The 14,368-nt window shown below is 44.8% G+C and overlaps 1 protein-coding gene across 2 annotated transcripts in view; it reads left to right on the top strand.

Annotated features, from left to right (window-relative positions):
• CCND2 (cyclin D2) overlaps positions 1 to 14,368 on the top strand; it is a 35,149-nt gene that overhangs the window by 4,915 nt on the left and 15,866 nt on the right. For both annotated transcript variants that reach the window (XM_009636524.2, XM_009636523.2), the window contains one exon: positions 11,307 to 11,437. In XM_009636524.2, coding sequence (XP_009634819.1) covers positions 11,307 to 11,437 — 131 coding nt within the window. The remainder of the gene's footprint in view (positions 1 to 11,306; positions 11,438 to 14,368) is intronic.

The following is a 14,368-nucleotide window of genomic DNA, read 5'->3' as shown; positions in this document are numbered from 1 at the left end:
TGGGACTGTTTGTGAAGGGCGTCGTGAATCAGGCCCCGAAACTGCGTATAAACAGGATTCTTGCGATCGGGAGCTGTAGTGCAGTTGCAGTCCTGCTCCTACTAAGGCGTGCGGTGCTTTTGCAGTGCAGTCAGTAAGACTGGATTAGACCATACAGTTTTCTGCTTTACCTATTCACTAGTTTTTTTAAAGGGCCACATATCGTTCATTTGTAAGGACAGTTCTGGGACAGCCAAAATGCTAGAAGCTGTTACGGCACATTAGCCCAAAATGCAATGGGCTAACACATTAAATTAATGTGTTTGTAAATTTTTCATTAACTGGATGCTGTCCAGATGAAAGGTAAAAACTGTATTTTAACATGTATGTGATACTACCCCATTACTGAAGCATAGGGAACAACACCTTAAAAAGGATGGACTTTTCTGTAAAACATTTGGTTTCTTTCTCTAACTTCACTCCAAGAAAGCAGTGAAACTAGTCTGTTTCATGGGGAACCATTACACTCCCCTTTTGTCCCGTGTTTGGCTGATTAAGTTTCTGAAGATTTAAATGAAAATAATTGCTGCTGTGGAAGAGAGGCTTTTGATTTATACCTGTCTGCAAAAACACTAGGTTTTGTTTGGTTTTTTTTTTTTCCCAGTGACTTTTAGTAAATAAGTGTACTGATTTTCATCCAAATGATTAATGGTTAGACCACTTCTTAGAAGCTAGACCTGGAACAGATGAACAGCATACAGTGTTTTCCAAGGCTATTGTCAAGTAGTATATGGCTCAATGTTTGAAGTCGCTTCAGTTGAACGTAGCTAGTCCTTTGTGGTAGGAACTGTTCTGCGTGCGTGTTTGGTGAGGGGAAAGGAAGACGGCATGCACCTTTTGGGTATGGATGTCTACTGCTATGCCACCTTCTCAATATTTGAGATGTAGTGACTGCTTTTACAATGTAGGGTGTTTTTTTCTACCTCAGTCAATCTGTTTTAGAGAATCCTATATGAGTGGTGTAAGGGTAATTGACGTTTTGGTTACCAAGGTGCTCAAGCTTTTCCTTCTCCCACTGCTGCATGATCCTTTTCAGGCAAAAGACCACAGGACTCATAGAATAGAAATATTGCTCAAAGTCTGCAGGATCACTCTTGGTAATTCATTAGACATTTCTAGACTAGTTAGCTTTTTACTTTTGGATTAATCAGTTCTGTCAGCTTTACCTTCTTTCTTTGCCTTCTCTCCTTACCCAGGATTTATTCACACTGCCCTTTTCTTCTGAAAAAGGTGGTCTTTCCCATGGACATTTCTCTGGATCTTCACAACACCATGAGCCATCAGCCTCCAACATACCCAGATGTTGTCTTCCAAACCAAACCAATCTTCCCTCTCTTTTGTTGCTTTCACCTCCTACAGTAGTGTTGTGGTTTGTTTTGTTTTTTATCCAAGAGGACAGTTTCTTGAGTGATGTAGGTTTCATTATGATCTAACTTCTCAGCTTCTGGTCTATAATCCTTTGCCCTTGAAATTTTCGGTATAACTAAAACATTGCAGGACTGTGGGCCATTGAGAAGTTTCCAAAGTCCATGGCTTCTTTCCACCCCTTCTCCGTGAATTCTTTCATGGTTAGCTCCATGCTTTACTAGTCCATTTACTGAGATCCAAAACACCATCCTCTTCCCAACCCTTAGCCCAGTCATGCACTTCTCTCATGTGATTTCCCCGTGTGATCTGCTTCTCATGTTAAATATCTCCAATGCATGAACCAAAGTCCTTTACGTAGAGTTTAAAGAGGCAACAAGTCAGAGTTTCTTTTCTTGCAAACGAAAGATGTAATATAACTGTGTATGGAGCTTTCTGAAAGACAGGGCACTGTGATGCTGACTGTAGATTTTCTTTTCTTCTCATCCCATTTTCCACAAACCACTGTGTTGGCATTTAGTTTTGAGGAAGACCTACAACCCCTTGCAGTTTTGAAAGCAGAGATCTTACCCAAGCCCTCATTCCCAGTTTTCTACCTCATTCTCAGCTTAATAGCAAGCTACTACCCAAATGCCATGTTATGACTGTTGTATTTCCCTTTCACTGCCACTCTTCTCGGAGTCATTCTTGCCCTCCTTGATGAAGAAAAGCCCCTTCTCATCAGACTTCCTTCCAGATCCAGTTGTCATTTCCTTTTCTTGTCCTGTTAGTTGCAGAGCTCTCATCGGTTGCTGTGTTTCTTCTTTCCCTTTCTCCCTCAAAGCTTCTGCTCTTCGCCAGCTTGGGTTAAGCCTGGTGTTTCATTTCCCCATTTGCCTTCTTTCGGCAGGATGACCTACTTTGACATGTGGCTGCCTCTTCCCTTGCTCCCTCCACACATGTTTTTAGCCTGGGTTTGACTCTTTACCAGACCTGACCTGGCTGGCTGGCTAACGGCTCTGGTCTGGAGCACAGCAATGAATCTCTTTTTTATTTCCATCTCAGTGCAGTTTTCTTTGCTTTCAAGTATTTTTTCTCCTTCTTCTTCTTCTTCTTCTTCTTCTTCTTCTTCTTCTTCTTCTTCTTCTTCTTCTTCTTCTTCTTCTCCTTCTCCTTCTTCTTCTTCTTCTTCTTCTTCTTCTTCTTCTTCTTCTTCTTCTTCTTCTGTAGTGTATCATGCAAAATCTGGCATATTTTGCACTTTCTTCCTCTAGCCCAAGTTCTTCCTCACCAACTGCACCATTTTAATTTCCCGGTAAAATCATTACCCCAGAAATTCTTCTTTCAGCAGGGTGACCTACTTTGACATGTGGCTGCCTCTTCCCTTGCTCCCTCCACACATGTTTTTAGCCTGGGTTTGACTCTTTACCAGACCTGACCTGGCTGGCTGGCTAACGGCTCTGGTCTGGAGCACAGCAATGAATCTCTTTTTTATTTCCATCTCAGTGCAGTTTTCTTTGCTTTCAAGTATTTTTTCTCCTTCTTCTTCTTCTTCTTCTTCTTCTTCTTCTTCTTCTTCTTCTTCTTCTTCTTCTTCTTCTTCTTCTTCTTCTCCTTCTCCTTCTTCTTCTTCTTCTTCTTCTTCTTCTTCTTCTTCTTCTTCTTCTTCTTCTGTAGTGTATCATGCAAAATCTGGCATATTTTGCACTTTCTTCCTCTAGCCCAAGTTCTTCCTCACCAACTGCACCATTTTAATTTCCCGGTAAAATCATTACCCCAGAAATTCCTGAGTGTTGCCTGACTTTACAGAACCGGTTGTGATCTCAGTCCTGCAATATTTTATGTCAGCAAATGGAGAGGGAAGCAACCATTAACAGTTCTGGATGTTGTGCTGGATGTGTAGGATCACTTTGATATTAATTTCTATTCTCCTTCCCATTTGAATATTAAGCAAAATGAGATGATACTTGGTTCTTTTGTACATTCCTCTCAATTGTGTTTTATCATTTTGGCGCTCTCTCTGTTTCTCTGTCTTTATTTTAAAGCCAGTTTCTGAAACAAGCTACGTGGATATGAATCCACAGCCTCTCCCCAGTCCTTGCAGTGATTAATGATTCACATGAGCATGACTGGAACTGGAACGTATCCCCCTTTGCCTTTGGTCCCATCTGAACATACGGCTGCTGAGCAAGACAGAACCTTATTCCCTCAGTAACAAGTTTTCTCATTACCGTGCCCTGCACTCGCAATCCTTTTGGGAGCCTCATTCTCCACTGGAAGAGGCCAAAAGTGGTGTCTGCTGCAGCCCGTCCCTGGCTGTGCTTCCAGTGCCATGGCCATGCAAACAGAGTACTGTTACTAAGTGAGAGCTTGATCTGTTGGCTGGGAATTGCCCATGAGTATCATGCCAGCTTTCTTCAAGCTGCCTCACTCTCTGAGTAGTAAGAGTATATAGATTGACACACACTGGCATAGCCTAGTCTGTCATGATGTCATTTGTTTTCTCATCCTGCCGGTGGCTCCCTGTGTAAGTGCAAATATCCTTCAGGAGTCTGCTGAATTTTAAAGGCACTAAGAGGCTGCTTCTGGACCCCTTGTCCTTACAGTATAGTTTGGCAAAATTGATGCCTCTTGCTTTTTCACCATGGGAGGATGCTGTTTATCTGTGAACCCAGTGGAGATCACCCTTCTTCTGCTCTCTGGGTCCTGTTGCTTTGCCGCTTTGACCCCACCTCCGTCTGTTCATTGCTTTGCACCCTTTGTCCCTCCTCTTTCTCTCTGCACAGCATTTCACAGCTTGGAAATGTTTTCTCTGGGGTTGCCTGTTTGCCATGCTCCAAGCCAAGGAATTGCTCCTGGAGGAGTGGGAAAGGGTACCGGTTACAGAGCGACGTGCAGAGCAGGAGAGGACCATGCATTATTTCCTTTGGCTTCAGCATGCCCTTCATTTCTTCTTCTTCCTCCAGGCTGTTCAGAGTCACGGATGCCCAACTGTTTCCTTGTGTTATGCTCTCTTGTTGGAGGCTGTACGTGCCATTTGTTTTGGTGCAGGATACCCCTTTTTATGTCAGAGCCTGTAAGGGAATGGGTTTTGGAGAAGGACAGGCTGTGCAAGTCAGGCGTTCAGAAAGGGGAGCTGCACGTCTCTGAACACAAGCTGTAATGGAGAGACTAATCTCGGTGAGGAGGTTTTCGGTGTTTAAGTGGCATGCAAAACTTGGAAGCAAAAAGCTTTGCAGACTTGCAGAGACAGGAGGCAACTCAGCCCTTTGCATGGTCTCTTCTGTGCTTCAGCTGAGTCCTATGGCAGGTGAGATGTTCTCATGACAGATACAATGCAGCATCTCATAGGTGGTTGGCTTTCAAAGCCTGTGTCTGCAAAGAGGTTAAGAAAGAGGAGGAAAATTTCAGCTTTAAGTCAGTTTTGTATAGTGTGCCAAACCTCTGCCCACTGTCTCTGGGACATTAATCACCTACATTTGAAAGCTGAGAAGGCTTTTTTTTAACTTCTGGGCCAAATCATGGGTCCTTACTCAGACAGAAGTTCTGTGGAAGTCAATGGGAGTGTTGTCTGAGCAAAGACTGCAAGATGAGGCCCGTAAACCCTAGTGATCTGGAGGGTAACCACACAGAATGCTTGGTGTTACTAAGAGGCATGTTTGGTCCTCAGGACTCCTGCTGGGCTAGTCTACTATGCATCCTTCCCCTCTCAGCCAATGTGAGAGTTACTGGGTTCTGTCCCTGCAGAGGAGAAAAGTGTGATATCAGTTTTAGCCAGGACCTGTTCTTTGCAGAGGGAAAGAAAGAAGTCCACAGAGCCTTTGTTGTGTGGATTAATCTCTTAGAAAGGAAATAGGTGCTGCAAAGTGGCAGTGGTTGCATGAATACTTCTTGCATGACAGAAGAAGGAATAATCCACGTGGATTTATTGCCATACAAAAGAAGGCTCTTGCTTATTCCTGGGAGAGGCAGCTCGTATCAGTATATTGAGCTCTCCAACAAAAGAAAGCCACAAGAACCATGGAAGCTCCAGCAACAAGTCAGCAGGGCCTGGGGATTGTTTCGTATGAGCAGACTCACTCCTGAAGTTGTAGGACCCATCAGATCTGGGAAGATGAGGTGGAAGGAAATGGAGGAAGAGAGACTTTGTTGATACAAGCTGGGGTAATTCCTGTGCTGCCAGATAAGTTGCCCTCCTTCCTACCAGCTGCAGATCTGACCTCTTGATGGTTCAAGCGCTAACATAATCCTGATCCTTGGTTAGACTGCCTTACTGAAGGTGTAGAACAAGTGAAAATAATGATCAGTATGAACAGTTGTTCAGAAATAGGAGTTTATGATCAGCTAATAATCATGTTGTACTGAGTGCTCATATACTTTACATAGACTGCTCAACTGTTTCCCTGTCTCTGCCTCACTTGGACGGTTGTGATATAGCATTAGCATTTAGGATACTTTAGACCCATCTGTATGAAGGCCAAATACTTTTTGCCTCCCAGGAACAGAATTTGTTGTCTGCCCTCCCACCTACTCAAAGAATAGAAGCAGGTGTACATCCTGTTTTACTTTGCAGTTTTTTGTTTGGTTATACTTGGCACTGCCATGCCCTTTTTTGAAGGGCTGAAGAGTCATCTGGTTTTGCCTTTAGAAGCAGAAATAGTTAACAAAAATTGCTGTGTCCTGTAGAAATACAAGAGCAGAAGAAAAAAAAATGGCCAGTGTAGTTAAAATCAACTGCGTTTGAAAAACAAGTAGCACACCATCACTGGAATTGCATTTGGATCAAAACAGGCAAGAATTAAATTCACTACTTGTATTGTTTCCCTTAGACCTTTCTTTTAAACTTACCTGCTAAATACAGATCCATGCTTGTCCTCATAGTAAAGCCATTGGCTGGGTGAAGTTTGAGGTTGGATGAAATTTGACTATTACCTATTTCATTTTATACAGTGGTACTGATGACAGTCATAATTCCGTCCTCCCGATGGAGGTAGCATTCCTTTTTTTTTTTCCCGGGTGACAGCGTTGTCTTCCTCAAGACAGCAGTTTCCAATTCTCCATTTGCAACTCTGAAAATAAACCTCTATCAAATTACAGAGATGAAAACTGGCTGTTGAAAAAACCAACCTGCAGCCAGAGCATTAACAAGGGTCATTGTGAGAAGGTAGAGTTCCCACCTGGCTTTGGCACACTGAGCACGTTCAGCCTGGATATTTGTCAGTGCTCTTTTCCTTCCGGCAGTTTTCATTTATTGGCTGCAAGTTAGGGCTTCCCCTTGCAGGACCTCTCTGGGTTCCTGCCTCCGGTTCCCTCCTGCTTTAGATTGACTGTCAACCTCGCGTTTTCCTGGCTCGGAGGTGGGGGAAGCTCACTGGGGCAGGAGGGAGCCAGCAAAACAGCCCGGCCGCTGTGCACAGGGTCCTAGAACCTGACCCCAGGTTACGTGTGCTGCACGGGCAGAAAAACTTCCTCAGCACGTGCACATGTCCGTGCCCTGGCTGTCGGTGTGAGCTGCGGTCTGAAAGCAGGGTGTGTATTCAGGGTACCCTGGATTTGCTTGATGAACTCCAGCTGGCTGGGCCAGAGGTGGCTGCATTTCAAAGGGCACCGTCGCTTGTATTGTCCTTTTTTATTTCCAAAACCGAAGTCACTGGGGTTCTGTGAGGTTGGTCCCTTGTTTTTAAGGTCCTTCAGGAAGAAGTCGATATGGGGATCGGACAGTTCCTGGTGTTTATGGCCTAGGAATAGAAGATAAAACAAGTCCTGCTTTCTGACTACCCGGTTCTTCCCTTGAAGTGCTCGTGTACTCAGATTCTCATAGGCTACGCGTTGTTGCGCTACTCCTCTGACTTCTAACAAGACTCTTTTGTACTTCACAGTGGAATTGCATAAATCACAACAAAGTTAGAGGCAGAGCCATGTCTTCGGTGCGGGCTCTGGGTGCCCATTAAGCAAGGTTGCACATAGGTCTGAAAGAAGGATTTAGCCCATAGCTTTGCTTCAGGTGTGCAGTAAGAAGTGATTTTTGTAAGATTCCCTCTGTAATTCAGGATTTGTCATCACCAACAAGAATTTAAAGTAAAAGCATATGTTTCAGAGGCATATGTTTACGTCCTCTCTCTCTCCCTTTTATCTGATTTTTTTTTTTTTTTTAAAATCCCAGGGTAAGCTTTTGACTTAATTCTGGGAGCAGTTTTACCTGGGTGAAAACTGAGTAAGGACGGTAGGACTTGGGTTGTCATGGGGGAGGCAGGGATTGAGGTTTATAATTGAAAATAATGTGCAAAAAGCTTGTTTTGAATTTTTCAATGGAATGTAAGGGACTCAAGGGGGGTTCTGCATCCCCTCAGATACGGTACTTAATATTTATGCTTTCATTGCACCTTGACAAACATTTCACGTAGTTATTGCTTTGCTTGAATATGGAAATATGTTAATTACGGCCTTTATTCCACTGCCTGCTCTTTTCCTCAGCCTTTTCTATTCAACCCTCTAGGTGGCCCAGCACAATGTGGCTTCTTTTCTTTCAATGAGCTCTTTCCACACTAATAGGGTCCAGGGTGATGTGGAGAACCATGTGCACAAAATTGGTGCACCACCCCCCATCCCTTTGTGGGTATGTCAGGTTAAATTCATATCAGCAGGAGGGTCACTGCCATGATTTTCAATAGCGCGAGATGAGGTGATGACTTCAGACAATGGCGCCACACTCTCCAGTTGGAGACACTTGCCTCACCAGTTGCAGTAGTTAATTAATATGCTAAAAATAGAAGCCAGTGATACAAATCGCTGCCTGTTGTACAACAAAGACTGGGCATGTGTAGCTTTGATAGCCAAGTTTATGGTGCTTGTTATGGAGGGAAGTTAGTTTAGAGCTAGAGGCAATGTAAGACTTTCTGGATGCTGAGCTTTAGTCACTCTGGGCCTCTGGCCATTCGCTCGCTGTCTCATTTGCATTATGAATGACATTAAGGGAACTAACAAGGTTATTGGGCATAGAAATGTTCTCATGTGACCCCACGTGGAAGGAGACCTACAGCAGTGCTAGTTGGCAGGGGCACTGTGGCTCTTTATTCAGCTTCCTAGGAAGACGGTTTCTGGGAGTAGATATAAAATCAGCCGCGAGAAAACCGGCATTTGGATAATGTGAAGGTCCTGCTGCAAGCCCCTAGGAGGCAAGGAAGTTCAGAGGGCAGGCTGGAGCTGTGTCCCTCCCTCAGCCTGCCGTGCCTGGCCAGTGCTGAGCGTTGAGCGCAAGATGTGGGAGCATCCTATTGCTTGGGTTTCCCCACCAGCCGCCTGGGGCTGGGCAAAGCTGCTCCATGGGGGCTCAGTGACCACACATGAGGTTGTGGGTCCATCCAGGCCTCCGAATGGGTCCATTTCTCCCTGCTGCTGGCTCAAATGATGGGTGGGAGGGGGTGGGTTCTCGTTCTCACCCACTGCATCGTAGCTTCCACAGGGACTGTCCAAATACTGGCAGAGTTTGAGAGGTTTTACATCATCTTTTTTCTACATCTCCCAAACTCAAGACAAGGAGGGGTAAATTATGGAATGTCCATTGCCACCTGTAGTTCCCATGTATAACTAGGAGACAGTTTGGTAAGTCCAAAGATTTAAATGTGGGAGTCACATCCCAGCTTAGCGCCACGTTGCCTAAGTGCAGCCTCATTCATGGACCAGGAGGACACTCTGGACAGTCACACAAGCACATAAACTTCTACAGCCTTTAAAAAAAGCTCTCCTTTTCAGAGTCCTTTAACCATTCCTGGATTTCAAATTGGACTTTGAAAACTGGTTGCTCATTGTACTGTGTAAACAGGTGGCCCAGCGATCACCCTGCTTCCGTGGGGCCACTGGCTAGCAGGTCAACCCACAGGAACAAGCTATTTCAGCAGTCACCTGGAGCCAAGTGCCGGGCCCCACTGTCAGTAGCAGTGAGTAAGAAGAGAGGCAAAACGGCATAAACTGAGGGCCATTTCGAGGGCTTAAAATCCCATTGTGTTTGTGGCCTTCTCCGAAGGTCTGGCCCGCTGATAAGTGCAACCACAGGCTGAGGCACTGAGGATAGGGATGGCTCTGTGGGGAGCGCGTCTGCTGTGTGTCAGGTAGCCTTACCTATTTTTGAAACCTGATCATCCATTTACAGGCCAGACAGGGCTAGCCCTTGCATGTGTGTGTATAAATCCATGAGGTATATGTGAAAATTTGATCGTGAAAGTGCACTTCCTGTTACCTCAACATGGGCTGAAATCAGCACCCTCAGGGCTGTGTCCCGCACTGATAAGTAGGAGTCAAGGCTCTCATGTTGACTTGCTTATTAGAGGGGACAATATAACTTAATTTCCAAGATCATCAGCTTTCCTATGTACAGTGGGTTCTTCCTATTACAATAGTGCACAGATAGTATTCTTCTCATAATGGCAGCCCTTATTCATTGCTTCTGTTGGTGGGAATTGGCGCCTTCAGAAGTGTTTCTCAAGAGTGTGATGTCTGCTGAGCTCTCCTGGTAGGAAGGATGGTGGACTTCAGCAGTGTGCCATGGTGGGTCTGCATGTGGTCATCTCCCAGTGACTTCATGAGATGGATAAATCCATGTCAGGGTTTCAGGTCCTCTAACCCTTTAGAAAAAGGGTTTCAGCTCCTCCTTTTCAGCTCTCCCCACTTCTAACATCCTCCCTCCAGTCTGTCTGGATGAACGCTATGACCCGAGTCCCAGCCTTACCTAACTGCATTATTCCTTGTGGGTCCCAGGGACTTACTCCAGCCTGGAGAAGAACATGCTGTCTCCACAGCTATTGCGGTATCTGCCAGCTGAGAGTCTGGGAGGCCGAGAACAACTCTCCGTGTGTCTAGAACTTGAGCGGTTATGCAGACGTCAAAAGGGTTACAGAATTTGTGGTAGCTCAACACGGAGGACTTAGGATCTGCCCTTAACAGAAGGCCAGATTTCTCTAACAATCTATTTCTATAAATAGACTGAGTATATTGATTGTGGTTTATTCCATATTAAGTATTACTTGGGTTTCCTCTTCCTTCTCTTCCAGTCACTCCAGCTGAAAACTGCTAGAGAAGGGTTTGTTGATGAGTTATTGTTGAACCAAACAACTTGCAAATCAAGTTTCATTTTAGGAAGATACCAGTAACCAAGAAAATCTCCTGGAAATGGCATTCAGTAAGACACACTGATAAGCCATAAAATGGCCTTACAAAGGTAGCAAGAACATTTAGTTTTATTTTAATTTTTCTCCGGATTTCCACAGATGTACGAGAGGGAGTTTTGAAATGTATTTTCAACTTGATTATTAAGAAATAGTAGTAATGACAAATGTGATCTTTGTTTTTTCTATGATGATGTAGCTATGGGCTGTAAGTGTTCACTTCTCACTTCCTAATTGCAAAGGTGGTAAAGATGAATTGTTAATTAAAATCTCTTTCCCGGACAGGTCTTTAAATGCCCGAGTTAATTAAGTCTTTAAAAATTGACGTGACTAAAAATCTCAGTTTGGTCCTTTGTGATACCGTATTCCAGTTAGTTTTCCGGTTATACAGAGAGCTCTAATGTGACCGAGACCCTAATTTCTGACACAAATTACAGAAAGCCTCCTTCTTCTCTTTCCTTTTCTTTAAAACTAAGGAGAGACTATTAAAAATTGTCCAGGTTTACTTTATGCATCAGTGAGAATAAAAGACCGAACCACATTTCCATTTTAATTTGCAGATCTGTTACCCCTCCTTTGACTGCTTGTGATGAGCAGTGTGACTAATGAGCTCCGCTGGACCAAAAAGAGTGGCACTTTTCCCTTTCTTCTACTTCCCTGTTTTTTATTCTTGGGTGTGGTTTTTTTTTGTGTTGCTTGCCTCTGATGTTTTGCAGCTTTTCTGGTCTGGGCTTGGACTAATTCCCAGATCTGTTCTTGCAGATTTTAACTTTGCCATGTACCCACCATCAATGATAGCAACTGGAAGTGTGGGAGCAGCCATCTGTGGCCTTCAGCTTGATGACGGGGACAGCCTCACGGACCTCCTGGCCAAGATCACAAACACAGATGTGGTGAGTGTACCGCATTCCTCTTCTCCTTTCACTTCTGAGGTTGCGGTGGAGAAGTGGGCCATCGAACCCGGCATGATCCTGAAAGCCCAGTAGAGCAAAGGAGGGGGCTGCTCGTGGAGTGAGCCAGTTGCAGGCGCCGACCTGACACCGTCGTTGCAGTGTTTCAGATGTCCAAAGCTCCTTGGCCTCCCAGGATCATTTTTCATTCACGCTTTGTTCAGCAGTTTGGCAGGGAGAGCCTGCTCTGCCCGCCCTGCCTGGTGGTCAGGTTTGCTGTAACGGGGGAGCCACTTTGGGTACCAGCCCGGGCAATGGGGTGAGCAGGCAGGCGGCATCCCCTGGGGCATGATGTAAACCAGTATGTGACTGGTCCTGTGTTCGCAACCTTGAAACAGCTCTTCTCACCCTCATTGAGGTATTGCCTAAAAATCCTTGACTTAAGAGATGTGAATAATGAGCTGATCCTCCAGCACTGGCACAGCGTGAGGCAGATGCAACCCAGGCTGCCTGGGTTTTTGTCTTTGTAACTTCACTGAGCTTGCCCCATGAAGGGCATTTCTTGGCTTGTCGGAAGGTCCTGTCATCAGTAGGAGAGGTGAATCTGATGGCCGTCGAGTGGTGCTCAAACTCACTCAAAAGTGAGTTTGCTGGTCCGGGGTCAGCTTCTGGTTGGGGATGTCAGAAAAACCCAAACCTGACAGCTCTGCTTGGCAGTCTCAGCAGAAATCTGGGAGGACTAAAAGGAGCACGTGGGGTGCCCTCCCCGAGGGGTGGTGCCTCTCCTGCTGTGCCCCCGTGTCAGTGGGACACTGTGGGGAGAGCTTGAGCTCCTGCAAATCCAAACTGCTTGGTCTGTGGGTAAACAGGAGTTTCATCTCTTGCAATGCTGACATGTTCTGCTGTGATGAAACTCACTCAAAGAAAGAAAATGAGTGAGGCTTTCTGAAATGCAGGCCACTAAATGCTTTTTTTTTTTACCGTAAAATTATCGATTTCCAATGCGTCATCCTTAATATGTGCTAACTATGAAACTTTTTATTGCTCTTACTTCGCAGAGTAAATACACTCTGCAATTATTAGATTTGTGATAACATTGTCAAGAGATTTGTTTTTTCCAACAAATACTCTGTGTTTTGGTTTAAAAAGGAGGAGTCCAGTTTAACAAAAACTGAAGAATTTCACTATTTCTTTTTGTCTTTCAACCAGATTGAACCTGATTTTGAAGTGCAATTCTGGGGCTTCCCATTTCTTTTGATTAGAACTGGGTTTTGCACAGAGAAAGGAACATTTCCAATTCTGTATGCCTACAATGTAAATCAAGTAGCTCCAGAAACTTAACGTACACTCATTTGAGTGTAAAACAGGCAATTGCTGTTTTATATCCATTTTATACGTATGGAGAAACAGAGTGGTGATACATTATAGTAAGCAGCAGGAGCAGGCAAGAATCCTATATAACAATTCAGACTGCATGGCTTGGCGCAAGTGATGCACAAAGCTCATTTGAACATTTAGATTGGGCAAATCCATTAGGTTGACTTTATTTATGTGGAGAACAAGAATTGTCTGTTACTGTTACTGATACTGGTAGTTACTGGCTGAATGAAATTTTCTCCTTGGATGTTTGTCTGATTGCATGTAACATGGTAAGTTTTGGATGCTGCATCCAGCGAATGTCCATGAGGACTCTTAAGACAAGCAAGGGGGACATTAGAAAACCGGGAAGAGAAAGGCAAGGATTTAGGGAGAGTCTAACATCTTGTTAGCAAAGGTGCTGTCTTCAGCTAAGGTTGCAAATATCCACAGAATAAGGAAAGCAGTTGGTGCTAGACCCTAACAGCTTCTTGTATCACTCCCTGTCTTAACTCCATGGAGTGTCCGAAAGGCTGATGCCCCTCTGCTGTGATCTTCCTTGTTATGTGACAATGCTGGGTGAAGTTGTTCCTGTGTGTCTGCTGCTTATTTTCATGCTTGTTTTTGCTATTGTATGCCCACACAGCTGCTCACATCCTTGTGTTTCAAACACCATCCTGGAACTAATGCAGCTTGAAGAAAGGGGGAAAGGACCACTTGTTGTTGTTTCGGAGCTGGGGGGTCCGGGGGCTTGCTTGGTTTGTAAACTGGATCAGTTAACTGATAGATTTCCAAGATCAGCCTCACAAACAGCTGGGAGAGCTGAGCACAGTGGCACAGGGCAGGAGATGGGAGATCTCCCCCAGATGGGAGATGGGGGTGAGAGGAATTTCAGTAACCATCATTGTCTGTGAGCTTCTGGTACTACAGCTATGGAAATTACAGCCTGACAGACCAATTTAGTAATCAGCAGGACAAGGATAATGATGAGAGTGAGGGAATGACAGCACAGGGTGAGGAATGGGAACACAAATAGTCCTTAGGGTGGCAGGGGAGGGACAGGGAAGCATGCAGAGTGAAGGAGAAGAGGGTAAATGGAAAGTTTAAGGGGAGCCTTCGCAAGCTTGGCGCCTGCTTCTGCTGCTGTGAAGCAGAATGGAGCACATCACTGCCTGCAGAAATCCCTGAGTAGCCCTTTGGAAGTCTTTTTTGAAGGCAGAAGCAAGTGGTGCTCAGGTACCACCAAACCCCAGACTTAGAACAGATACCCTCAGCAGAGGTCATCACTTCGTTCCTGTGCCATCTAATTAACGATGCAATCTTCTATCACTAGACCATGTTCCCCATATCGGTAAGCTCCAGATAAACTTCTGATGCTGTTCCCACAGTATTTTAGCACTTGTCAGAAGGGAGATACTAAGGCAGCCCTTGCTGGTGTATTTGTGTCTGAGGTGTTTGGTGGGTTTTGATCAACCATTGAGTAGCTGGGTTCTGTCTTTCTGGAGATGTCAGGGAGTTGTTCAGGTTAATTCTTCATTTCCTCTAAGAGTTTCCCTGTGCAGTCACAAGGATCTTTTC

The sequence above is a fragment of the Egretta garzetta genome, unplaced genomic scaffold (genome assembly GCF_000687185.1).
Source record: "Egretta garzetta isolate BGI_Z169 unplaced genomic scaffold, ASM68718v1 scaffold293, whole genome shotgun sequence".
In the NCBI taxonomy this organism is placed as follows: Eukaryota; Metazoa; Chordata; class Aves; order Pelecaniformes; family Ardeidae; genus Egretta; species Egretta garzetta.
This window is presented reverse-complemented; position numbering and strand designations above follow the sequence as displayed.